Source organism: Monodon monoceros, unplaced genomic scaffold (assembly GCF_005190385.1).
Source record: "Monodon monoceros isolate NGI ecotype Baffin Bay Population unplaced genomic scaffold, NGI_Narwhal_1 Super_Scaffold_12, whole genome shotgun sequence".
Taxonomy (NCBI): domain Eukaryota; kingdom Metazoa; phylum Chordata; class Mammalia; order Artiodactyla; family Monodontidae; genus Monodon; species Monodon monoceros.
Window position 1 is genome coordinate 64,686,529 of NW_021703768.1, and position 27,480 is coordinate 64,714,008.

The following is a 27,480-nucleotide window of genomic DNA, read 5'->3' on the forward strand; positions in this document are numbered from 1 at the left end:
AGAGGCCCCATTGTGTGCCCAGCATCTCCTCTCACCACCGTGGCACAGCCCCAGCCAGGTGAGTTAGAGGAGGTGCGAGCGCGGCCCCTGACCTGAGGGACCCTAAGCAGGGTGACCACCACGGTGCTTAAAGAAGGATTAACAGCACAGCTTGATGCCTTTATTCAGGTTTATCTAAAGGTCTCTACTATTCCAAAGGCAACGTCCAGCTGTGAGATGAGACTGCTGGTCTGAAAACTTGGGCTATAATCTGACTCTGCCAGGTCGTCTTTGGTTTTCACATCACAAATGAAGGACTGGGACAAGAGGGGTTTTGTTATCTGATTCATTCAGTATCAGTTGAGTCCATTTAAGGAAGAATGTAGCATTATTGTGGCTACCTGAAGTAGTAGCTTTTAAAAAAATGAGTAGGGAGTTGTACTCATTTCACAAAGCAGTGCAGCATGCTAACAATTGCATTTTTTCTCACATGGTAGACTAAGTAGGGACACCATTGCAATTTGTAGAAAACAGGAAAGCCACAGCGAAACAAGGTGTAAATCTGTCTCCAAATGATCTAGAAAATCGAGTCTCCTACAAAGTATTGGATATCATGCATTTATTTCTCATTTCTCATCAAAGGTAACTAATATCGGCAGATACTACCTTGAACTTATTTCAGGAGAAATAAAGAGCTGCAGAAGTATGGGTGTCGGTTCTCCAGAGATATAAAATTTCCCTAGGATGTCACCTTCAACTCTCCCCATCCCTCCAGAGGTAGTGCTAGAATGCCATTTCTTCTCCTGGAATCTTCTAGCCTTTTCTTTAGTATTTGGTAAAGCTAAGATGTTTCATTTTTTTCCTGATTCTAAAAATTTTCATCCGTGAACATACTCTGACCTGATTGCTCCTCATTTTGTAGTGCTTTTTCACTCATTTTTTTCCTTCCCTGTTGAAAGTGAAGCCACAAGGCCGAGCTGAGTTTCTCCCATATGCCTTGTCTATGCATCGCAGCCCAGAGTCGGGGAGGACCTGTGTTTTTCTTCCAGCTCCGCCATTATATCTTCTCTGGGGCCCTGAGCTGGTCACTCAGTCTCTCTGGGCGCTAATTTCCCCCTCTAAAAAAGAGAACAACCATCCCTGTTTTACCGCACCTAAGGATGTGGTGAGAATTAAAGGTGACGTTGGATTAAGAAGCATGAAGGACGTAAAGTACAACATAGGTGCCTATGACTATACCCCTTCCAGCTGAGGCCAGGAGAGATACACACTTCCTCTCCCTCCAACCAGCCTGGAAGCTCCGTCCAGACAAGCAAGGATCTTTGTATCTCCTTTCACTGGCTCCGCAATGCTGAGTACGTGGTAGAGGTCCAGTAATAGTTGTTGAGTTTATATTTTAATGTTGCTGTTGTTCATTCTCTCCAGGAAGTCATTTTCTAGCCTTTAAAGTTTCCAAAGTCAGCCAAGACAGAGACTACAACCACTAGTGGACCAGAAATCAGAGCTGTGTGTAGAGAGACTCTGAGTAAAGGAAGTGTTTTCACTAGGTGTCCAGACCCTTCTTAAGGGTGTCCTGCCGGACAGCCTTACATGGCATTCACACAATTCCAAGGTGTCTGTATATTTCAGGACTGTAGAGCTTTCTAAAAAATTTTTTTAATTGAAGTATAGTTAATGTACAATATTTTTTTTTTTTTTTTTTTTTTTGTGGCACGCGGGCCTCTCACTGTTGTGGCCTCTCCCGTTGCGGAGCACAGGCTCCGGACGCGCAGGCTCAGCGGCCATGGCTCACGGGCCCAGCCGCTCCGCGGCATGTGGGATCCTCCCAGACCGGGGCACAAACCCGTGTCCCCTGCCTCGGCAGGCGGACTCTCAACCACTGCGCCACCAGGGAAGCCCAATGTACAATATTTTATAAGTTACAGGTGTACAATATAGTGAGTCACAATTTTTAAAGGTTATACTCTATAGCTATTATAAAATATTGGCTATATTGCCCCATGTTGTACAATATATCCTTATAGCGTATTTTATACACAGTAGTTTGTACCTCTTAGCCCCTTACGCCTATATGGCCCCCCCCTTCCCTCTCCCTACTGGTAACTACTGGGGTATTCTCTATATCTGTGAGTCTGCTTCTTTTGTGTTGTATTCATTAGTTGTTGTATTTTTTAGTTTCCACATATAAGTGATATCATACGGTATTTGTCTTTCTCTGTCTGACTTATTTCACTTAGTCTAATACCCTCCAAGTCCATCCATGTTGCTACAAATGGCAAAATTTCATTCTTTTTTATGGCTAATATTCCATTGTATATATATGTGTGTGTGTGTGTGTGTGTGTGTGTGTGTGTATCTCACATCTTCTTTATCCACTCATCTGTTGATGGACATTAAGTTGCTTCCATATCTTGGCAATTGCAAATAATACTGCTATGAACATTGGGGTGCATGTATATTTTTGAATTAGCGTTTCTGCTTGTGTCCTCTGTGCACAGCCAGGGAGGGACTTGGAGGCTGGCTATAAACAGCTCAGATCGACACTCGAGTCTCTGTGGAAGGTCTCGTATGTATAATCTACAGCAATTTTGATTTTCCTGAGTTGTCTTATTGATCAACTAATTCTGAAAAAATTCTCTGTCCACTTGTTTGTGGGATTTTACAGACCATGGAATGGCACTGATAAAGGAGCCTCCAGCTGTGTCCACAGGTTATGATTTGCTTCATCAGACAAGGGATACCATCTGAATGACAAGTGGCTGAGAATGAAACAGTCATTTATTTTCTTAATTCTAGGCTAAAGGAAATTAGCCTACATGTTTTAAAAGTGTAAGGTCAGGGCTTCCCTGGTGGCGCAGTGGTTGAGAGTCCGCCTGCCGATGCAGCGGACACGGGTTCGTGCCCCGCTCCGGGAAGATCCCACATGCCGCGGAGCGGCTGGGCCAGTGGGCCATGGCCGCTGAGCCTGTGCGTCCGGAGCCTGTGCTCCACAACGGGAGAGGCCGCAACAGTGAGAGGCCCGCGTAAAAAGAAAAAGAAAAAAAGTGTAAGGTCAGACTGAAATGGCCTACTTACCTAAAAATCTTCTTCCCAAAGGAATTTATGGAGGGAATATTGCTACTCCCTTTTCAGTTTTCTCACCTCCTTCATTCATTTACTAATAAGAACTGAGCCCCAGAGTGTGCCAGACACTGGGGTAGACGTGAGCATGAGCAAAACCCAGACACTGACTGAGTCGGGGTAACAGGCCTTAAGTCCCCAGCAGAGAGGTCTCCAAAAATCCCACCAAGTGCCACAAAAGGAGGAGCTGGCCACTGTCCCATCCACCACATCCAGTAGGAACCAGCGCCAGGCTCCACCTTCTCCAGAGCATCAGGTTACCTTCCTTCCCTGGAAGGTCAAAGTGTTAGCAAGAAAGCAGAGAGGAGGTTGTGGAGAGAGAAGAAGGGGCCTCCCATGTGGGCTTCTAGGCTTGAGGCAGGCCAGGCAGAGGCAGGAGGGAAATGGCTTATTCTGGACTGAAATGGAACTTGGATTAATATATTGGATTGGACATTCTGATTGAAGAGATTGTTCTTGTAAGTAAAACTTCTGGATGACTTTAGTGCCCGCCCTAAAGGGTGGGGAAGGATGGCCTACAGAGCAATTTAATGAGATCTATGAAAAATAGTACCACTGCCTGATTATTTCATTATTGTTCATGGTACAGGAAGTATAGGTTGCCTTGGCAAGAGTAATTTCACAGACTTTATCAAAATAACTCAACTCTTATGTTTCTAACTCACTTCAGTCCTCTTATCTTCATTGTATGATGGACCAAGAGCATATTTAGCTGCTGATGAAGAACTCCTAGTTTATATGCTTTTTTGCATTTTATTGAGATATTACAGACTTCAAGTAAAGGGCACTGAACATGGGTATAACTCAATGACTTTTTACCTATGAACACACCTGTACAGCTCCCACCCTGAGCAAGAAATGGAACATTTCTGGCACTGGAGAAGCACCTCCCAGTCAAATGTCTGTCTTGCTGGGCATTGCTCAGTTTTCTGTTACTTTTAGTATTGTTCTTATTGATATTATATACTTGTTATATATCAGGATTAAGCCCTTTATCTGCCAATTACATTCATTTCCCCCAGTTTGTTCTTTTTAAAAAAATTTTTATAGTTGATTTACAATGTTGTGTTAATTCCTGCTGTACAGCAAAGTGATTCAGTTATACATATATTGAGTTGGCCATAAAGTTCATTTGGGTTTTTCTGTAACTTTTGGCCACCCCAATATATACATTCTTTTTTATATTCTTTTCCATTGTGGTTTATCACAGGATATTAAATATAGTTCCCTGTGCTATACAGTAGGACCTTGTTGTTTACCCATTCTATATATAATAGTTTGCATCTGCTAACCCCAAATTCCCAATCCATCCCTCTCCCACCTCCCCTCCCTCTTGGCAACCACAAATTTGTTCTCTATGTCTGTGAATCTGTTTCTGTTTTGTAGATAGGTTCATTTGTGTCACATTTTAGATTCCACATATAAGTGATATCACATGGTATTTGTCTTTCTCTTTCTGACTTACTTCACTTAGTATGATAATCTCTAGGTTCATCCATGTTGCTACAAATGGCATTATTTCATTCTTTTTTATGGCTGAGTAATATTCCTGTGTGTGTACATATATATATATATATATATATATATATATATATATATACCACATCTTCTTCATTCATAAATGTCCATCATAAATGTCGATGGACATTTAGGTTGCTTCCATGTCTTGGCTATTATGAATAGTGCTTCTATTAACATATGGGTGCATGTATATTTTAGAATTATAATTTTGTCCAGGTATATGCCCAGGAGTGGGATTACTGGATCATTCGGCAGCTCTATTTTTAGTTTTTTGAGGAACCTCCATACTGTTTTCCACAGTGGCTGTACCAGCTTACATTCCCACTAACAGTGTAGGAGGGTTCCCTTTTCTCCCTCTCCAGCATTTATTTGTAGACTTTTCAATGATAGCCATTCTGACAGGTGTGAGGTGACACCTCATTGTAGTTTTGATTTGCATTTCTCTAATAATTAGCAATTTTGAGCATCTTTTCATGTGCCTATTGACCATCTGTATGTCTTCTTTGGAGAAATGTCTATTTAGGTCTTCTACCAGTTTTTCGATTGGGTTGTTTTTTTGTTGTTGAGTTGTATGAGCTGTTTGCGTATTTTGGAAATTAAGCCCTCGTCAGTCGCATCATTTGCAAATATTTTCTACCAGTCCGTAGGTTGTCTTTTCGTTTTGTTTATGGTTTCCTTAACTGTGCAAAAGCTTGTAAGTTTGATTAGGTCCCATTTGTTTATTTTTGCTTTTATTTCTATTACCTCCCCCAGTTTTTTCTTTTGCTTTTAACATTGTGTATGATACTTTTAAAATTTATATTCATAAGGGTGTAAGTATGTATACATTTATAAGAGGGTTTTATATATACTTTATCATAGAAATATATACACACATATACACATACTCACACAGACTCTATTAGTCTTTTTATTAAAAAATATATTCTATAATGCTATTTGTATGCTATTGTATATTAGCTGCATGGTAGGGTATAAAAATAGGCCAACTTAAAAGGAGGCAGTTATGAGGTGACAGTGTCACTTTATAGTCATTCTTACTTGTATCCTTTACAAACTAGATTAACTACCATACGTGTATCAAGGAAAGGACAAAGAAAGGACAAACCTAGTAAATTTTTATCATCCACAATTGATTGTCAGAGTGAGAGAGTGCTTAGGGAAATCAACAGCTTTCAAAAATTCTAATATGAAGCCTATTGTATTTGAGTAGCCCAAAATAATCTTTTAAACGGAAAATAAATATTATTATATAACCTGAAAAAATATATTCTATAATACTTTCTGAACACAATTAACAAATAAATGTAGTTTGGGGTATAAAACAGGAATTAGCAGCCCTCACAGCCCCACTCTGTAGTCACTCAGAGCAGCAGAGGTGAAAGTTCTTACGCCTCCAAAAATCCTAGTAGGAGCTGAACCCAGGCCGTCTGTCCATGTTCCATGGATCCCGAGCAGAGGGGCCTTCAGAATCTTGTTGGAAAAGCAGGATGATGTGGGTAAGAGCACAGGCTTCAGAGTCAGAGTTGCCTGGATTGAAACCCTGCCCTATCGTGTGTCAGCTCTGTGGCTGAGCAAACTGTTTAGCTCCCCCAGGCCTCCATTTCTTCTTCTATAAAGTGGGGATGGTACTACTTACTCCTTGTGGTTGTGAGGGGTTACGGAAGGTAACTCCTGTTAGAGTAACTGTTCTAGGTGGATGCTCAGAACACTACAGATGGCTGCTCTTGGTAGAGCCCTGTGAGGGTGCATCTGGGCTGAACCCAGGCTTTCAGACAAAATGCCATTACCCCTATTTGACCAGTGAAGCCGTTAGGTCTCAGGGAGTTTCGATCAGCACTGCCCAGTGAACTTTCTACAGTGGTGGAAATGTTCTACGTGCGTAGCATCCAGAGTAGTAGCCTCTGGCCCCGAATGACTAGTGGCTACAGAATAACAAGCACAGTTCCAGGCCGCTCAGAAGTTCAGCAGTGAGCCAGACCCAGCTCTGATGTCTGGCTCAGAATTCTTTCCACACTCCCCTGCAGTGCCCCGTTCCTCGGAAGCAGGAACCTGATGGATGGTCCCCGCTATGGCCCCAATGAGCCTGCTGAAGAGGGACACACCCATACTGGGCTTATGTAGACAAAAGCAAAACCTTTATGTAACATTGGTGTTGGGGTTATAAATCTGACAGAGAGGTTGATGGCTTTTTCCCAGTAAGAAAGTACAATGAGCATCCTTAGGCTTGGTTTGGGCCTGCAGCCCCAGGCCAGCGGTACAGTGAGAACATGCCCTGTTGGCTTATTGAGGCAGAAAAGTGGGTGCTGCTGTGATGGCCAGTGCTTAGTATGCTCAAAGACCTCAGGGATCAGGGTGTCCTAAAATGGGAGTTTATCGTTTCATCTCCCGTTTCTTATTTTGACAGATGACAGAGGCCCTTTTAAATTTGTTAATTTGTTGACGTTGCTTAGTAAAACACAAAATCCGGCATCAGATTAAAGCACTAAGTTCAGGTTTATCCTTTGCTACAAATCTGAAACGGAGGTTGGGCCAGGACAAGCACAGTACAGACTTTTGTTGTGGGCGGGAGAATGAAATGCATAAAAAAGAACCAACTACTGAGCTCCCATCGCCTCGACGGACAGCTCTCCGCCTGCTTCCAGCCCTGTCCTCTCCTCGGGCTCAGCCCCCTTCTTGTCTATACTCACTCCTACCAGTCTGCCGTGGAGGACTTGCCCTGTCCACATGCACTGCCTAGTGTCTGCTCTTGGGCCACAGATCTTCTTTCCACTCACAAGGCAGCCTTCGGAGTAGGGTTGCCTGACCTTGGAGCTCTCTCAGGAGAAAGAGTGCTTCCCTGTCCACAGTACTGTCTGCCACACGTGGGTGCTTCCTGACCTCACACTCCTGAAGATGCCCAGAACTTTACAAACGCCCCGTTCCCAAATCCTCACCACAGCTGGATGAGATTTCCCAATGTCCACTCCCAGGGGAGATGTGTCCCTGGCACGAGCTAGGAGGAGAGGTGATGGGATTCCAGGCAAATGATCTCTGGGCCAGCCTGAGGTTTGAGATTGTCTTAGTTACAGTATGGGACATACCATCCTTTATGGGAAATTGAAAACCTAACCCCCCACCTAGAAGGCAGTTTCCTCTCTGAGGATGCATTCTGAATGACAGACTTCCAGTGTTTTCAAAACATTCTTTAACAATACTGTATTGTTAAAGCAGTCTTCAAATACTAAGTCCTTTACTCCTCACTCCAGCCTTTTGAGAGAGGGAAGGTATAATCCCAGCTTTGTAGGTGGGGAAACTGAAGGCTGCAGATGAAACAGTTTGCCCAAGATGATGCAGGTGGCAAGTGGCAGAACCAGGTTTCGCACCCGGGCTGCTGGCTGCCCAGCTCAGGCTCTTAACCAACAATCTCACAGCCTCCCCATCTCTCCGGCCAATGCTTGGGATGCAAACCACTCAAAATGTAAAGTAAAAAGCTACTTCTGACTCAAAACAGTGAGCGTATCTTTGTTAGCACTGACACTGCTTCCCCTCTCTGAGTCTTCTCTTAGAAAAGTTACTTTCATCCTAGACTCTGTGTCACTTAGACAAAGGATTTGTATTTGCTAAAGGTTGATGGGGGGCAGAGCCCTTTCTTTCTCCCTTCCAGAAACCACTGCAGTGCCTCCTGCATTCAGACAGTGATTAGCAGGCTCCTGTGTACCAGTCTCCACCGGTCACTGGCCAGGGCAGGAGTTGGGGCTGGTGCTGTCCACGGTCACAGGTCAGAAAACCCCCGCTATTCTCCAGGCCTCGGTACCCCAGACAGTCCCTCACTATCCCAGGTGGATTGGGATGCAGCCCCACCGCTCAGGGGCCCCTAAGTACAAGGAGCTTCTGGGCCTTCCCCTGCCAGTGGGTTCTTGCAGGGGGGGGATGCCGGGAACAAGAAGAGAGAATTCAGTCACAATGTGAGATGCTGGCAGCTATGAAAAATTTATTTTTAATGATAAATTAGTCATCTACTGCTTCAACCTTGCAAATGCTTTTATAAAAATCAACAAATGGGAATATAATCCGTGGGCCACATACTTTTTATATTAGCCTCGTCCTTATTAATTGGTCCCCATTTGCTTCTAGCTGTCCACACCAACACCGTTGACCTCTGAATGTCTAAGCTATGAAATCTCAAACATCCACCAGGTACAAACCAGCGTTTGTTCACAAGCTCAGACTTCCCACAAAGGCAGCCAAAATGAAATAGGAAATGCTGTCTTCAGTTTAATTAGGACAGCAACTTAAAGTCCTTTCGGCTCCTACTGATTTCCTGGACACATAGCTGGTACTTATTTTCACCTATGTGTTGTTGTTTTTGACATTGTTCTCTCCTCTGCTCAGAAGAGCATCACATTTCACTTTAATTTCTGGGTCAAAAAGGACTCACGTGAGGAGAGAAATCTGGAAACCTGAATTCTAGTCTGGATTCCAGTATGTGCTGACTGTAAATTTGTAAAATTGGCCTAATGATCTGTATGGGGTTCTTCTGCAGAAAAGAATGATTTGTCAAATTGCTCTAGAAAATATAATATATAAGAAGCTATTATCTGATAAATATGGGTTCTCTTTATTATTTTTTTTTTTAATCTTGAAGACAGATCCTAACTCTTTTTCTCTGGTCCAAGCAAACAACCAAGTAAGAAGATCCTAGTTCCTTGAACTGCTTACCAGAGCTTTTTCTTATCTTTTATGCATCCCTGTTGTTATCCTTTAAACTCTCCTTAAGCTTTCCATGCTTGTCTTTTAAAAAATGCTTGGCAATGGGGCTTCCCTGGTGGCGCAGTGGTGGAGAGTCCGCCTGCCGATGCAGGGGACACGGGTTCGTGCCCCGGTCCGGGAAGATCCCACATGCCGCAGAGCGGCTGGGCCCGTGAGCCATGGCCGCTGAGCCTGCATGTCCGGAGCCTCTGCTCCGCAACAGGAGAGGCCACAACAGTGAGAGGCCCGCGTACTGGAAAAAAAAAAAAAATGCTTGGCAAGACATTTACAACAGGATTTATTCAAGTCAGTGTGAAATAGAATTAAGAGTTTAAGAAGCCAGCGTCTTAAATGGAACTTATTTTCAGTTTCCATTAGTCGCTGAGACGGAAATTTAGTTTTCCCTTTAGAACTAGTGGGATTCTTTAACCTTTTGTGGATGGAGTTTATTGACAGAGAAAATGTGGAGACGCACACATGGGATTTTATGTACTTTGATAGCTTCTTATCTCTGCTGTAAGAGTTTTCTGATGAAAGTGCCACAGGCGGGTCCTCATTTTTCCCAGTTTGCATTCTGCATGCTCATAATCACTCTTGGACCTTGGAAGCGTTTCTGGAGACCATGGCGTGCAGTCGAGTCCTCAGGACTAGCAACCCTCCATCACTTTAAGTCACCTTAGGACTCCAAGGAGCCCGCTTAACGTTGTTACATCAAATTTTTCATTCGGGTCTAAGCTTTTGTCTCACCTGCTGCCATTTTCTCTGTGTTTCTCTCCTCTCCACTCTGCTCCAAGTCTGTCACCAACCTATATTTCATCTCCTGGTATAAAGTTTCTCTCTGGATGGATGTCAAAGGTTCTAATTCTACCACATTCCTATGACTCTGAGTCTCTTCTCTGTGGGGGAAACCGACCAGCTGTTTATCAGTTTTTTCCCCTCATGAATCCAGGAAGGGAGAACAAAGCATAGCTTAGAGAACACATTCTAGCATTTTCCTAAAGCTTTTATTCGAGTTAAATTTTCTTGGCATGTGGCATTAATTAACTAAGAAGGTTATAAAATCAGGATTAAAATCAGGTCCTTCATTGACATATATACACTACCAAATGTAAAATCGATAACTAGTGGGAAGCAGCCACATAGCATAGGGAGATCAGCTCCATGCTTTGTGACCACCTAGAGGGGTGGGTTAAGGGAGGGTGGGAGGGAGACACAAGAGGGAGGAAATATGGGGATATATGTATATGTATAGCTGATTCACTTTATGAAGCAGAAACGAACACACCATTGTAAGGCAATTATACTCCAATAAAAATGTTAAAAAAAAAAAAAACCAAAAAAACCCCAGGCCCTTCCAAACTTTTCTTTCTCCCTCCAATCCTTGCCATTGTCTTGAAAGCTACAATCCATATCAATTAACCACCTATCTAGAAACCAATGGAAAACACAGCATGTGGAAAAATTCTCTTTTTTTCTGATAAATGCTTTTTAAACAGGCTGATTCTCTTTTGAACCTTAAAGATGTAAGCTTGGGAGCTATCTGATTTCAAGGTTGTAGGGCAATATTTAAAATTCTTATACACACAGCTCTTCAGGTCTAGAGGCTGAATTTTAGCAAGTCATTCACGTCCAGAGTCATTTATTAGAAAATGATCAAACAAATGATTTTCTGCATGGCTTTTTCCTTCTCTCTGAGTTGGTGTCATTCATTGCCATTTGCCTCTTCCCAGTTATTTTTGTTCTGACATAGCTTCCACACTTTGCATTGTGCCTTCTCCTCGTAGCCTCCCACTTCACATCTGCTAAACTAATTTCCCAAACTGCCAGTTTAAGAAGAATTAGGTAGCTTATTACCACTTGTCTCAAAGTTAAGAACCCTTCCCAGGAACTTTTATCCATTCATCCAACAAATATTGGAGGGCCCACCAGGAGCACCCGTGCTTACCAAATTTGGGGTTTAATTATATCTGGACTTCACTACCTTTTCCTGGTACATAATAAGCTCCTACATGATGGTCAGGCACCCATTTCCTATATATCCTGTCCCTCTTTGAAGATTCTAAATCTTATGAGTAATTAATAACTAGTAAGTGTTGAACAGGTATTGGAAGGTTTAGAATTACTATGGTATTGCTCTGTAGGGTTTCCTTCCAAACTTAATGCCCTTCCTTAAAATTTTCAGTTAGGCTGTTCTTTTCTTTTTTTTTTTAAATGATTTTTTTGATGTGGACCATATTTTTTTAAGTCTTTATTGATTTTGTTACAATATTGCTTCTGTTTTATGATTTGGATTTTTGGCCACAAGGCATGTGGGACCCTAGCTTCCCAACAAAGGATCGAACCTGCACCCCCTGCATTGGAAGGCAAAGCCTTAACCTCTGGACCACCAGGGAAGTCCCAGGCTGTTCTTTCTATAGTGCAGACAAAACCAAATTTTATAGTGGTTAAAATATTTTTGTAGTTTGGTGATGAGAAATGCTGGAAAACCCTACTGTTCACTTTTCCAGTGAAAAACCCCAATTCAGAGTCAGGGTTGCCCAGAGGTGGTGAGAAGGTGGGCAAACCAGGGCGGTGGCAGGTAGACAAGGCCAGGCAGGTGATGGGCAGGGTCCGCCATACCAGCTTTCAGCCAGCACAATCCCCCTTGGGATCAGGTGTCGACATTAAAGTTCTAAAGGAAGGTTCCCCTCCCCAGAAGAGCAGAAAACCACACTGGTTTAGAGGCTTGTTATTTTTAGTTCGTTAACATCCAGGGGAGATCGTAGATTTGCACAGATTTGGGAAGATTGGTCAGCATCTTTGCCTCAGTTTCCCATTTGACAAAATGGTCCAGATCTCACCTAAATCTACATCACAATTTCAATTAAAATGTTCAGCTTCTGTAGTCAAGAAGGCAGGAAACAGGCTGCTTTTCCTTTTCTTGAAAATCATTAAGTCAAACCTTAGGCTCTTATTTTTGAGCCTAACACATCCTAAGCCCCTTCTTTATGAGTCCTTCAGTCTAGGTATTAAAATGTATGGGGTTTTACTCCACTCTGCAGTATTTCCACTTTCCTTTTAAAAACTCTGGCCACTGTTAGGAATACACTGTACTGATTACAGTGAGAAAATTACTCTCATAATTCTCTTTACCCTCAAACCGTGTTTACTGAATCAGCCTTTCCCAATGTCCTAGAGTTCCCTTGGCCATATGTAGTATATTATAATTATTACCCTGCTCTCCTGAAAGAAAGAAGGTAATTTCCAAGGTGCCTAAACTATCAACAGGGGTTACTTTTAAAGTGCCAGAGAATCTGACTTATTGCCTCACAGATGATTTTTCTGTTCTGTAGTCTAGTCTTATTCATACAAACCTCAGTCTCAAGATCTGTGTCTCAAATGGTTGTTAGTATAGGTGGGAGATAGTTGCAGGCTCAGCACGGTAACCAGCTACTGTTTGGATGTGTCTTTCAGCCCAAGCCACCAGTGACCCTTCACTGATAACCAGTGTTTCTGGAGAGTCCTTATGTAGCAGTTAAGAACTCAGGCTTGAGCTGACACTGCCCAGGTTTGTGTCCTGGGTCTGCCGCTTGCTACCTGTGTGACTTTGGACAAGATACTTAGATTCTCTGTACTTTGACTCCCTCAAATGTGAAATGGAAATAATAATGATTGTAACTGTGTTGCTGTTGAGGGTTGAATTAGATAATAGGGCGGTTAGAGTATCATCTAGCGTGCGGCAAACTCTCACTAAGTCTCAGTTATGATAATTACTTCAGGAGTTGTTCACTAACCTAGGGGAAATATTGACTCTCCTTATCATTTTTGAATGTGTTTGAGTAGAGTCTATAAAATCTTGGTGAAATATCCTTATGTCCCAATAGCTTACCTCTCCAGGAGGATTCTTGCATCATCGGGTGGTAACGTTTTGTTCCTAAGCATTTGCTGTGTGCCACATTCCACTCCTGGACACTCTGCTTAAGCTGTCACCTCTTTACAGGGGGTTCCCAGACCTGCCCCTCTCCTAAGACTCAATCAGGCGCCAGGGTCTCACCTGCTTTTAGATGCTCCCCTCTTTTTTTTTTTTTTTTTGATAAATTTATTTTTGGCTGCATTGGGTCTTCGTTGCTGTGCGCGGGCTTTCTATAGTTGCGGCAAGCGGGGGGGCTACTCTTCGTTGTGGTGCGCGGGCTTCTCATTGCAGCGGCTTCTCGTTGCAGAGCACGGGCTCTAGGCGCACGGGCTTCAGTAGTTGTGGCTCGCAGGCTTAGTTGCTCCGTGGCATATGGGATCTTCCCGGACCAAGGATCGAACCCTTGTCTCCTGCATTGGCAGGCGGATTCTTAACCACTACGCCACCAGGGAAGCCTGAGATGCCCCCCCTCTTAAAGCCCCTCTCCCTGTGTTTCATTGGTTAGTATCTCCTCCATTCGCCCAGACTTCTGTTGGCTGTTCTGTGTCTCCCCCAGAGCCCTAAGTATTGAGGTGCTCAGTAATTGTTGAAAGAACACGAGCTATAGTCTCCTGTTTAGAGACTGAAATGTAAAAGTCTCACATTTTCTGGGCTCTGCCTCTTTGAAAACAGGGTGGTTTCTTTTTTCCGGTCTTCAGCCTCCTCAGCCCTGCTTGATGAATTGGAAAACGAAAACTAACCTAAGTAAGCTGTTGCTGGGATAACTGCAGGCCCTCTTGGGTGCTGCGGGCTTCACTCACCTTACCCCGAAGCTCCCTGGCTCGGGCCCGGCTCGCTCTACACCGCCCGCGGGTCCGGGGAAGGCGCTGCCGACTCCCGACGAGCCAGGCGACCCGGGAGCGCCACCTTGTGGGCGCCTTGGTTTCTGACTTTGCCAAGGAGCCGGTGTTCCTCCACCACCCAGTATTCTGGTTTCCCATTTCAGGACCTGGGGAAATGTAGCCAAAAATGAGATTCTAGATAATTACAAAATGGCGGTCAGGCAGACTTATTGTGAATAATCGACCTCTGGGTTTAAATAGGGCAAGTGCCTTTTAGCTGATTCAGATTTCTTTTCATTGAGTAGTAGGTACTATGTTTTTAAACAGGGATTTTTGAATGGCCAATTCTGGATTTTACATGCACTGGTGAAGAAAGAAAGATTTACGTTCTAGGTTGTACATCACAGGATTCAGATTGTTATCAGTTTCTGAGGAGTTGTTTTTTGCATGAATTGTTTTTAATGGCAAAGTTTTGTTACTCAAAGTGTGACCAGCAAAACCCAGGAGCTCGTTAGAAAATTAGAGTCAGTCCCCATTCCAGACCTGCTGCACCGGAATCTGCGGTGATTCATGGGCACGTGACAGTTTGCGAAGCGCGGGTGGAAGTAAGGTGGAAAGATCTGTGCTCTTGTCCCCGCGCGGCCCCGTCCTCGTGGGCCTCATCTCACCCCACGTGATCACATTCTGTCAGCCTCAGCCGCCCGGGTGTGAACTTGGATCTTGTTTCCCGCCTTACCTGCCCCTGGGTCGGCTGAGGAAGAGCTGAAATCATATACAGAAGGTCACTTTGAACGTGATAAAAGCCTGTGCAAGTGTAAAGGAAAACTATGAGTGAGAATTCTTACATTTCATACTCAGCCATCATTAGCTAATCTACTCCGTATTAGCTACATCCTCAGCAAAGCGAGCACTCACCTGTAACCATTTGTTGTGCTTCGGATAGTGTCTGGGCAGATTTCACCAAGTTTGCAAAGGCCTCTCTTAGGCTAGTCTTCCCAGAGCTCAGAATAATCAAATTACATTCTGTTTTCTTGAACAAGACCTTTCACAGAATTTGCCTTCCTGGGGTCTCAGAAGCATTCCTCCTGTTGAGCCCAGGTTGGGGCACAGTAGGTGCTTGGGGATGCTTGTTGATTAAACCACTAATTAACCCCCAGCAAGGTCCAAACACTGGCTTGATGTCCTTCACACTAATCCATTTATGATAATCAGATTATTTGCATCATTGAGAGACTCAACATAGCAACAGGATTCAGTCATCTCAGTAATAAATATCAAATATCCATTAAGCAAAGACTCCTGGTGGCCGAGAAATCCTTTGGTAGTGCATGAAGATTGAAGTAGGTGAGATCATTAACTGTTTATAAACATCATTCCCATTACCTTTGAAACTGGGGGGTGGGGACAGACAAAGGAAAAGAGCAACAGCAAGGTATTACTCTCTCCTCCTCGCATACATTTTAAAAGAAAAGCAATAGCCAAGAAGCTCTTGGACAATAAGTAGGTGAAATTTTAGGGAAACATATCAACTGAAGGTGTTGCCTGGGGCCCTAGTGGCTCCTGTTCTCTAAGAAATGGTACTGATTGTCAAACAGTGAAAGTGAAATATTGAGAAAAATGAATGACACTGTTCTCCACCATCCTGAGGCTCACAAATATTCAAGTTAAGTGAGACTTTTGCATTGTCTACAATCTGTGAAAGTATGGACTTTATGCTCCTAATTTACTAAATATAGTAAAATTATGCTGTTTTCTTTTTATTGGATCCATTGCAATTAGCAATATTCTCTCTAATCATTTAAAAGAATGCAGAGTGTCAGTGCTTCAAAATTACTTTTCCTAAAGTTAAAATGTACTTATAATGGGTAACTTTATATAAGAGGGAAAATAAACCCTCATGCCTGCATGTACAAAGATAGTCTGTCAGAGTCAGATCTTGAAAGCAAGTCATGGCGGCATTCAGCTCACCTCTGAATACCTGACAATCCCAGGATGCTGCCAGTATGCTGTTGGTATTTTATGAGAATGCATGTAATAAAAGAACTACAACTTTACCTTTTTATTAACTTTTTGCTTTGAAAATTTTCAAATCAAGAGAAAATGTCAGAATTAAACGAAGTGCACGGATACACATCTGGAATCACTAATAGTTCACATGTTTACCACATGAGTGTTCCCCCTCCCTCTCCTTTTCTCTCTCACATTCTCTCTGTCCTCCCCTCAACCCAACAAAGAACAAGGACCTGCTCTGAAACAGCCCCAGCAAAATAATCAAATTCAGGACCATTTAACATGGATAGGATGCTCTCAACTAGTACATAGTTCTGACTCAGTTTTTGCTAGTTGTCCCAGTAACGCCCTGTGTAGCAGTTCCCCCTCGATCCCGGATCTAATCCAGGCTCACCTGTTGCATTTAGCTCTGGTCCCTTTGGTGTCCTTTAAACTGGACCAGTTTCTCAGTTTCTCTTTGATGACATTAACATTTTTGGGGTGTGCAGGCCAGTGCTTCCTCACAATGCAGGTGCGAGATTATGCATTTAGGGCAAAAATACTAAGTGATGATTCTTCATGGAACATTACCTTAGTGGGTCCATGATGTTGGTTTGCTCCATTACTGGTGATGGCAACTCTGATCACTTGGTTCAGGTGGCATCTGTCAGATTCTTCCTTTGTAAATAATAAATAATCTCTAACGGTAGCATTGTGGGAGGAGTACTCTGACACTATTAATTCTGTTTCCCCATAAATTTCAGCATCTATTCATGATACTTACCTGATCCGTTATTACTGCTTTGGTCAAAAATGGTGATTTTCTAACTCTTATATTCCTTTGCATTTATTGGAAGTCCACTGTAAAGAATAGTTTTCTCTTCTACCCTCTTTATGTATTTCTCTATTTATGTATTTGTTTGTGGGCATCAGTTGGGACTTGCAGGTGGTTTTGATTCAGGTGCCTACTACTTATTACTCTCATTAATCATTTTGGTGTTCATATGGTGCCAACTTTGCTGGGTGGGTACCCTTTCAATCTCACTCCTGTGTTTGTTTGACACGGCCCCATTGGTGTGTATCATTTATTCTTTAGCATACCTGTACTGAAGTTCTTCATTCAAGTCACTGCCCAAATGACAGATTTTATTCTTGCAAAAATCTTTTCTTTAGCTATTGCTATGCCCCAGTTACTGATCTTACTCATGGACCAATGGGAAACCAGACAATTAAATCAGCCCTTATAGTACAGTAAGTTATGATAGGTTGTACCATAGGAACACCAAGGAAAAGCTCTTTGTCCCACTGGGTCAACTTAAGAAGGCTCCTGGGAGAAAGTATATCCCCTCCTAGAGCTGAGAGATGAATAGAAATAAACCTGGGGGGAGGCAGTGTTCCAGGCTAAGGGGCACACATGTCTCTTTGAGGAATTCCTATCCCCCAGGGAGCCTAGCGGCAGGGCCCCATCCCAAACCAATTAAGTCAGAATCTCTGGAGGGGGAAGGGTCTAGGGCCCATACATTTTAATTTCCAGAAATTTGTCACGAGGAATGGTGTCATGGAGCTAAACCCTTCAAAACTAAAATTTAAAAAGCTCCATTTCATTTTATAGGATTTCGAACTCAACAACGAACTAAAGATGAATGTCCTAAACTTGCTAGAAGAAGTTTTGCGAGACCCAGATCTTCTTCCCCAAGAACGGAAAGCCACAGCGAATATCCTGAGGTAAAGGCAATTGTAGGTGCCTATTAATCACACTGGTTGATTTGTGCTGTGTTCGTAGAAAATAAGATCCTGTCAAACCAGAAGGATGTATATTAGACTCCTGAGGGGCAGCAGGGATTCTGTCCTCACTGGGAAAGCTGCCTCGGGAAGACTCCAGACTGGGTGACATAACTTGTGTGCAGTACAATCGCTCCTGTTTGTGTGGGCAGGTGGTGGTTTACTGTAGAACCAAAAGCCTGAAGATCCTCTCCTGCAGGTCCAGCAGGCATTGCAGAGGTGTTTTCTCCTCATGTGGGTTCTAAGTGTCTATTACAAGTTCATGTTTATGAGCGGGGTTGTAGTGTTTCTGTGGGAGTCTTGTGCACCTGGCTTGTGGATGTGCCGTCATAGAGCAGCTATGCGTTTTCTTCAGCTTGTTTCACTGGTCCTGGACCAATTTTACCGTCAGCTTCTTAGGTGGAGATTTCCACATCAGGTAGGGTGTATAAATTTGGACCCCACACTTCAGTTTGACAAAGTCTTGTATTTCAGGTTTCCCACTAGAGGCTGCTTGTGTCTGTCATTACACCAAGCATCCAAGCAGGTAACAAACTTTCTTATAGCTTCTCGAACAGATGGGTGGATTTTTTCCAGTCCACTTTACGTGAAGAGGGCAGCCATCCATGTCTCTGTATGGACATTTCAGTTACAGCTTTCCACCTCACTATATGTCTGTCCCTACACGGGGTGGAAAGCCCAGCCCCTATCTGCCAGGGCCTGGTACTCCTTCACCGTTCTGATTTCTACTTCCCTCTTCATTCGCAACCTCTGGAAAGACCCCTTCCTTTCTCCTATGCTCAACTCTGTTGTTGTTTCTTCGTTATCCACAATGTTTGTGTGTAGAGGGGAGTCCAATTTAGCTCAATCCACCATGCCTTTGGAGGCCCCGCCCTGATGCAACAATGCAAGATTTTGGTCTGTAACATTTTAGCAATTGGCCTACAAGTCATTCTTAGTCCCATTAGCTCAAGATCCCATAGCCAGACCCTTCTTTGTTCTGTGGGCTATTATGGGTTGAATTGTGTCCCCCTCAAAAGTATGTTGAGGTCCTAACCCTCAGTACCCGAGAATATGACCTTATGTGGAAATAGGGCTATTGCAGATGTACTTAGTTAAGATGAGGTCATACTGGAGGCAGGCAGGCACCTAATCCAATATGAGTGGTGTCCTTATAAGAAGATGCCCGTGGGAAGACAGAGAGAGACACAGAAGCCCATGTGAAGATGGATCAGAGATTGGAGTGATGCAGCTGCAAGCCAAGGAATGCCAAGAATTGGCTGGAAAACCACCAAAAGCTGGGAAAAGGCAAGGAAGGATTCCTCTACAGGTTTCAGAGAGAGCATGGCCCTGTGGACACCTTGACTTTGGACTTCAAGCCTCTGAGACAATGAATTTCTATTGTTTCAAGCCACCTAGTTTGTTGTACTTGTTTAGGGCAACCCTAGGAAACTATTAAGAGCCTTTGTCACTTTTTCCATCCTATGAAACATCCAAGTGAGCTTAGGGACTCAGTTACTATGTTTATTTTCAGATTTTAAAATTCTAAATACATCTTCAGATAAAGCCTGATATCGGTGGATGAGTGGTCATATCTGTGAGTGATTGCTGTTCCTCTTTTCTCCATGTGAACAGTTGATTATCCTCCTTGTATTTAAAACATTGATAATTAAAAGCTAGGTTCTGAAAGTGTGTGCCCCTAGGGACGTTTGACTAAATAGCTGGCAGGGAAATGGGAGTGGGGTGGGGCTCAGACTGGGGAAGGCTGTCAGGATTGGCCAGTTTGAGGCCCTCATGTTGCCTGTCCCATCACAGCACCCATGCCAGATATCACCAATCAATCCTGAGCACGTTCTTCCTGCACCCGCAGGTGAGCTCAGAACTCAGCTGATTGGCACTACTACTTCAGATGAAAATTACTTACCATCTCAGGTCTTTATTATTCATCAGGCTTAAGATGTACAAATTATTTTTGCTGAGTAAGTGACCTGAGAATTAGAAGTGTAAGACTGATAAGGAATGGAAATTTTAGTGGATGGTACAGCCTGGGAGTGTAACACCTAGCAGAGTCTGATTCTAACTTTTGCAGGATGTCACAGGTTTAAATCTTCACTCAGCCACTAATAGCTGTCAAGCTTCTTAATCAATCTCAACCTCATTTTCCTCATTTATAAAGTGGAGCTATCAATACCTTCCTCACTGGGTTGTTGTGAAAATCACATGATATTATACGTGTAAAGAGGCTAACACAATGCCTGAAACATAATTAGTACTCATATTACTGCTACAGGTGTTGTTATTATTATTATTAGAAAGCACTGACAGTAGCTCTTGGGAAAAATAGTTTCTGCCATCAAGCCAATACAGCCCAAGTAAAACCAGGCTACATCTTTGTCAAACTCAACTTCCCTTAGGCTTCATTACCTTATCTATAGAAAAGACATGATAATAACATGATAAAAAAAATGATAAAAACCTATAATGGATTATAATCTGGAAAAATATTGAATCACTATGCTATACTCCTGAAACTAACACAATATTGTAAATCAACTACACTTCAGTTAAAAAAAACTAATTTAATATTGCACAACAATATTAAATAAATAAACAAGTGAATGCAATTTAAAAATCATTCAAATATATACTTTAATCCGAGTCCAAACCACTGGACTAACAGAGAACCTCAGACCTCAGGGACTATTCATCGGAGTGATGTCTCACGGAGGTCCTCATCTCAGCACCAAGACCCAGCTCTACCCAAGAGCCTACAAACTCCAGTGTTGGAAGCCTCAGGCCAAACAATCAGTAAGACAGGAACACAATCCAACTCATAAAAAAAAGAAAAAAAGAGACAGCAAAAAAATATGTCACAGATGAAGGAGCAAGGTAAAAACCTACAAGACCAAATAAATGAAGAGGAGACAGGCAATCTACCTGAAAAAGAATTCAGAGTAATGATAATAAGGTTGATCCAGAATTTCGGAAATAGAATGGAAGCACGGATTGAGAAAATGCAAGAAATGTTTAACAAAGATCTAGAAGAACTAAAGAACAAACAAACAGAGATGAACAACACAATAACTGAAATGAAAAACAGACTAGAAGGAATCAATAACAGAATAACTGAGGCAGAAGAACGAATAAGTGAGCTGGAAGACAAAATGGTGGAAGTAACTGCCAAGGAGCAGGATAAAGAAAAAAGAATGAAAAGAATCGAAGACAATCTCAGAGACCTCTGGGACAACACTAAACACACCAACATTCAAATTATAGGGGTCCCAGAAGAAGAAGAGAAAAAAAAGGGTCTGAAAAAATACTTGAAGAGATTATAGTTGAAAACTTCCCTAACATGGGAAAGGAAATAGTCACCCAAGTCCAGGAAACACAGAGAGTCCCATACAGGATAAACCCTAGGAATAACACACCAAGACACATATTAATCAAACTAACAAAAATTAAATTCAAAGAAAAAATATTAAAAGCAGCAAGGGAAAAACAAAAAATAACATACAAAGGAATCCCTATAAGGTTATCATCTGATTTTTCAGTGGAAACTCTGCAGGCCAGTAGGCAGTGGCAGGATATACTTAAAGTGATGAGACAAAAAAAGCTACAACCAAGATTACTCTACCCAGCAAGGATCTCATTCAGATTCAATGGAGAAGTCAAAAACTTTTCAGACAAGCAAAAACTAAGAGAATTCAGCACCACCAAACCAGCTTTACAGCAAATGCTAAAGAAACTTCTCTAAACAGGAAACACAAGAGAAGAAAAAGACTCACAAAAACAAACCCAAAACAATTAATAAAATGGTAATGGGAACATACCTATCGATAATAACCTTGCATGTGAATGGATTAAACGCCCCAACCAAAAGACACAGACTGGCTGAATGGATACAAAAACAAGACCCACATATATGCTGTCTACAATAGACCCACTTCAGACCTAGGGACACATACAGACTGAAAGTGAAGGGATGGAAAAAGAAATTCCATGCAAATGGAAATCAACAGAAAGCTGGAGTAGCAATACTTGTATCAGATAAAATAGACTTTAAAATAAAGACTGCTACAAGAGATAAGGAGGGACACTACATAATGATCAAAGGATCAATCCAAGAAGAAGATATAACGATTATAAATGTTTATGCACCCAACATAGGAGCACCTAAATACCTAAGGCAAATGCTAACAACCATGAAAGGAAAAACTGACAGTAACACAATAATAGTAGGAGACTTTAACACCCCACTTACACCAATGGACAGATCATCCAAACAGAAAATAGATAAGGAAACACAAACTTTAAATGACACAATAAAACAGATAGATCTAATTGATATTTATAGAACATTCCACCCAAAAGTGGCAGAATACACTTTCTTCTCAAGTGCCACAGAACATTCTCCAGGATAGATCATATCTTGGGGCAAATCAACCTCAGTACATTTAAGAAAATTGAAATCATATCAAGCATCTTTTCTGACCACAATGCTGTGGGACTGGAAATCAATTACAGGAAAAAAACCTGTAGAAAACACAAATACATGGAGGCTAAACAGTGTGCTACTAAATAACCAAGAGATCACCGAAGAAATCAAAGAAGAAATAAAAAAATACATAGAAACAAATGACAACAAAAACACAACGACCCAAAACCTATGAGATGCAGCAAAAGCAGTTCTAAGAGGGAAGTTTATAGCAATTCAATCTCACCTCAAGAAAAAAGAAAAATCTCAAATAAACAATCTAACCCTACACTTAAAACAACTAGAGAAAGGAACAAAGAAAATCCAAAGTTAGTAGAAAGAAAGAAAGAAAGAAAGAAAGATCAGAGCAGAAATAAATGAAATAGAAACAAAGAAAACAATAACAAAGATCAATAAAACTAAAAGCTGGTTCTTTGAGAAGATAAACAAAATTGATAAACCCTTAGCCAGACTCATCAAGAAAAAAAGGGAGAGGATGCAAATCAATAAAGTTGGAAATGAAAAAGGAGAAATCACAACTGACACTGCAGAAATACAAAGGTTTATAAGACACTACTACAAACCAACTATATGCCAATAAAATGGACAACCATGAAGAAATGGACAAATTCTTGGATAGGTACAATTTTCCAAGACTGAACCAGGAAGAATTAGAAAATATAAACAGACCTATCTCAACTAATAAAATTGAAACCGTAATTAAAAATCTTCCAACAGGGCTTCCCTGGTGGCGCAGTGGTGGAGAGTCCACCTGCCGATGCAGGGGACACAGGTTCGTGCCCCAGTCCGGGAAGATCCCACATGCCATGGAGCAGCTAGGCCCGTGAGCCATGGCCGCTGAGCCTGCGCGTCTGGAGCCTGTGCTCCGCAACGGGAGAGGCCACAACAATGAGAGGACCGTGTACTGCAAAAAAAAAAATCTCCCAACAAACAAAAGTCCATGACGAGATGGCTTCACAGGCGAATTCTATCAAACATTTAGAGAAGAGCTAACACCCGTCCTTCTCAAACTCTTCCAAAAAATTGCAGAGGGAGAAACACTCCCAAATTCATTCTACAAAGCCACCATCACCCTGATACCAAAACCAGAAAAAGATATCACAAAAAAAGAAAATTATAGACCAATATCACTGATGAACATAGATGCAAAAATCCTGAACAAAATACTAGCAAACAGAATCCAACAACACTAGCAAACAGAATCCAACAACACATCAAAAAGATCATACACCATGATCAAGTAGGATTTATCCCAGGGATGCAAGGATTCTTCAGTATATGCAAATCAATCAATGTGATACACCACATTAACAAATTAAGGAATAAAAACCATATGATCATCTCAGTAGGTGCAGAAAAAGCTTCTGACAAAATTCAACACCGATTTATGATAAAAACTGCAGAAAATGGGCATAGAGGGAGCCTACCTCAACATAATAAAGGCCATATATGACAGACCCACAGCAAGCATCATACTCAGTGGTGAAAAACTGAAAACATTTCCTCTAAGATCAGGAACAAGACAAGGATGTCCACTCTCACCAGTCTTATTCAACATAGTTTTGGAAGTCCTAGCTGCAGCAATCAGAGAAGAAAAAGAAATAAAAGGAATACAAATCAGAAAAGAAGAAGTAAAACTGTCACTGTTTGCCAATGACATGATACTATACATAGAAAATCCTAAAGATGCCACTCGAAAACTACTAGAACTAATCAATGAATTTGGTAAGGTTGCAGGATACAAAATTAATGCACAGAAATCTCTGGCATTCCTATACACCAACAATTAAAAATCAGAAAGAGAAATTAAGGAAACACTCTCATTTACCATGGCAACAAAAAGAATAAAATACCAGGCTTCCCTGGTGGCGCAGTGGTTGAGAGTCCGCCTGCTGATGCAGGGGATGCGGGTTCATGCCCCGGTCCAGGAAGATCCTATATGCCACAGAGCGGCTGGACCCATGAGCCATGGCCACTGAACCTGCGCGTCCGGAGCCTGTGCTCCACAGCGGGAGAGGCCACAACAGTGAGAGGCCCACGTAACGCAAAAAATAAAATAAAATAAAATACCTAGAAATAAACTAGCCTAAGGAGTCAAAAGACTTGTACTCAGAAAACTATAAAACACTGATGAAAGAAGCCAAAGATTACATAAACAGATGGAGAAACATACCATGTTCTTGGATTGGAAGAATCAATATTGTGAAAATGACTATACTACCCAAAGCAATCTACAGATTCAGTGCAATCCCTATCAAACTACCAATGGCATTCTTCACAGAATTAGAACAAAAAATCTTACAATTTGTGTGGAAACACAGAAGACCCCGAATAGCCAAAGCAATCTTGAGAAAGAAAAACAGAGTTGGAGGAATCAGGCTCCCCGACTTCAAACTATACCACAAAGCTACAGTAATCAAGACAGTATGGTACTGGCATAAAAACATAAATATAGAATCAGTGGTACAGGATAGAATGCCCAGAGATAAACCCACTCACATGTGGGCACCTAGTTTACAACAAAGGAGGCAAGACCATACAATGGAAAAAAGGCAGCCTCTTCAATAAGTAGTGCTGGGAAAACTGGACAGCTACATGTAAGAGAATGAAATTAGAATACTACCTAACACCATACACAAAACTAAACTCCAAATGGATTAAAGACTTAAATGTAAGACGAGACACTACAAAACTTCTAGAGGAAAACAGAAAAAACACTCTTTGACATAAACCACAGCAATATCTTTTTTGACCCACCTCCTAGAGTAACAGAAATAAAAACAAAAATAAACAAATGAGACTTAATTAAACTTAAAAGCTTTTGCACAACAAAGGAAACCATAAACAAGACAAAAAGACAGCCTTCAGAATGGGAGAAAATATTTGCAAATGAAACAACAGACAAAGGATTAATCTCCAAAATATACAAACAGCTCATGGAGCTCAATATCAAAAAAGCAGACAATCCAGTTAAAAAACGGGCAGAAGACCTAAATAGACATTTCACCAAGGAAGACATACAGATGGCCAAGAGGCACATGAAAAGATGTTCAACATCACTAATTATTAGAGAAATGCAAATCAGAACTACAATGAGGTATCACCTCACACTGGTCAGAATGGACATTATCAAAAAAGCTAGAAACAATAAATGCTGGAAAGGGAGTGGTGAAAAGGGAACCCTCCTGCACTGTTGGTGGGAATGTAAATTGATATAGCCACTATGGAAAACAGTATGGAGCTTCCTTTAAAAACTAAAAATAGAACTACGATATGACCTAGGAATCCCACTACTGGGCATATACCCTGAGAAAACCATAATTCAAAAAGAGACGTGTCCCACAATGTTCATTGCAGCTCTATTTACAATAGCCAGGACATGGAAGCAACCTAAATATCCATTGACAGATGAATGAGTAAATAAGATGTGACACATATATACAATGGAATATTACTCAGCCATAAAAAGAAACAAAATTGAGTTATTTATAGTGAGGTGGATGGACCTAGAGTCTGTCATACTGAGTGAAGTAAGTCCCAAAGAGAAAAACAAATACCATATGCTAAGCATATATATGGAATCTAAAAAAAGAAAAAAAAAAGGTTCTGATGAACCTAGTTGCAGGGCAAGAATAAAGAGGTAGACATAGAGAATGGACTTGAGGACATGGGGTGGAAGGGCGAAGCTGGGGCGAAGTGAGACTAGTATCGACATATATACACTACCAAATGTAAAATAGTTGGCTGGTGGGAAGCAGCAACATAGTACAGGGAGATCAGCTCGGTGCTTTGCGATGACCTAGAGGGGTGGGATAGGGAAGGTGGGAGGGAGGCTCAAGAGGGAGGGGATATGGGGACATGTGTATGCATATGGCTGATTCACTTTGTTGTGCAAAAGAAACTAACAAGGTATTGTGAAGCAAATATACTCCAGTATTAAAAAAATAGTAAAAAAAAAAAAATATATATATACACACACACACACACACACACTTTAAATGGGTGGATTGTTTGGTATGTGAATTATATCTCAATAAATTCTTACCAAAGAAACCCCCATAGTCATAACCCACTTACTGCTATATTGTAAAAGGAAAGAAGGAAATAAAAAACAAAACAAAAAAGCAATTCCACTGGTGGAGTGCCCCTTAGCTGCCCACCCAGAATTCTAGTCCCTTGCAGAGTCTTCCAGGTATTCTGAAAGTCTCAAGAAATATGTGCTCAGGAATGAACCCAGTCATTTTCCTGCCTCAGCATCTTTATTCAAGCTCACCGCCCTGAGGCTACTTGAGGGAGAGACCTTTCAGTGCCAGCAGGGTTTCTGTGGAAAATGTTGCTTGGCAGTCTTGTGAAGCCACCAAGAAAGATGCCACCTGCCCTGTCCCTGTGCCACCTGGGTCCCAGAGCAGCCTCACTCAACCCAGAGTCTCTCTCTCGTGAAAACAGCTCTTTTCACATCTTACCTGGTTCCACCATGAGAATTCAAAAGCCACCTGCAGAGCCAAGCAGGGAATAGATGTTACACTATCCCACCTATTCTCCCATCTCTCACCATCTTTCTTCCCATGAAGCCAAAACAAAACCAAAGGCTTTGTTTAGCCCTGAACATGTCAACTAAAGCTGACAGATACCGGTGGGGTCACCAGCCCGTCAGCTGAGCAGACAGCCAGACCCTGAGTCACAGTTTGAATCAGCTGAGTCCCTGGGGCACTAACTTATCTTCCCAACAAGCCAGTGAATAGATTTGTGGAAAACAAAACAAAACAAACAAAAAATACCCCCTGGTACAAGAAAACAACTGATATTTGATTGAATTTCTCCAACCAAGTAATTCATTCCACTTGCACTATGTATGAGGGTCCCTATCCCAGCACATGAGATTGTGATTATAGGAGGAATAAATCGTGTATTAGTTTTTAGGGGGTTTGATAACTTTACATATCTGATACTCATGTTTATATGTATGAAATGTGTGTTTTTAAAAATCATGTCAAAATGATTAGAAAGTAGAGTAGGAAGTAAGACCTAGACAGAACCATCAACTGAAGGAATGTTATCATTCATGAAATCTCTTCATGAAAAAAAAAGAAATCATGGGGTATATGAGAAAGAAACAGAAATAAGAAGGATTATTTAACAACCTGAAAATTATAAAGATTTTCCTGTTAGTT

The 27,480-nt window shown here is 41.8% G+C and overlaps 1 protein-coding gene across 1 annotated transcript in view; it reads left to right on the forward strand.

The window, feature by feature from the left end:
* RASGRF2 (Ras protein specific guanine nucleotide releasing factor 2) overlaps positions 1-27,480 on the forward strand; it is a 228,939-nt gene that overhangs the window by 181,828 nt on the left and 19,631 nt on the right. Inside the window, exon 19 of the mRNA XM_029218778.1 lies at positions 17,666-17,778. Within this exon, the coding sequence (XP_029074611.1) occupies positions 17,666-17,778 (113 nt within the window). The remainder of the gene's footprint in view (positions 1-17,665; positions 17,779-27,480) is intronic.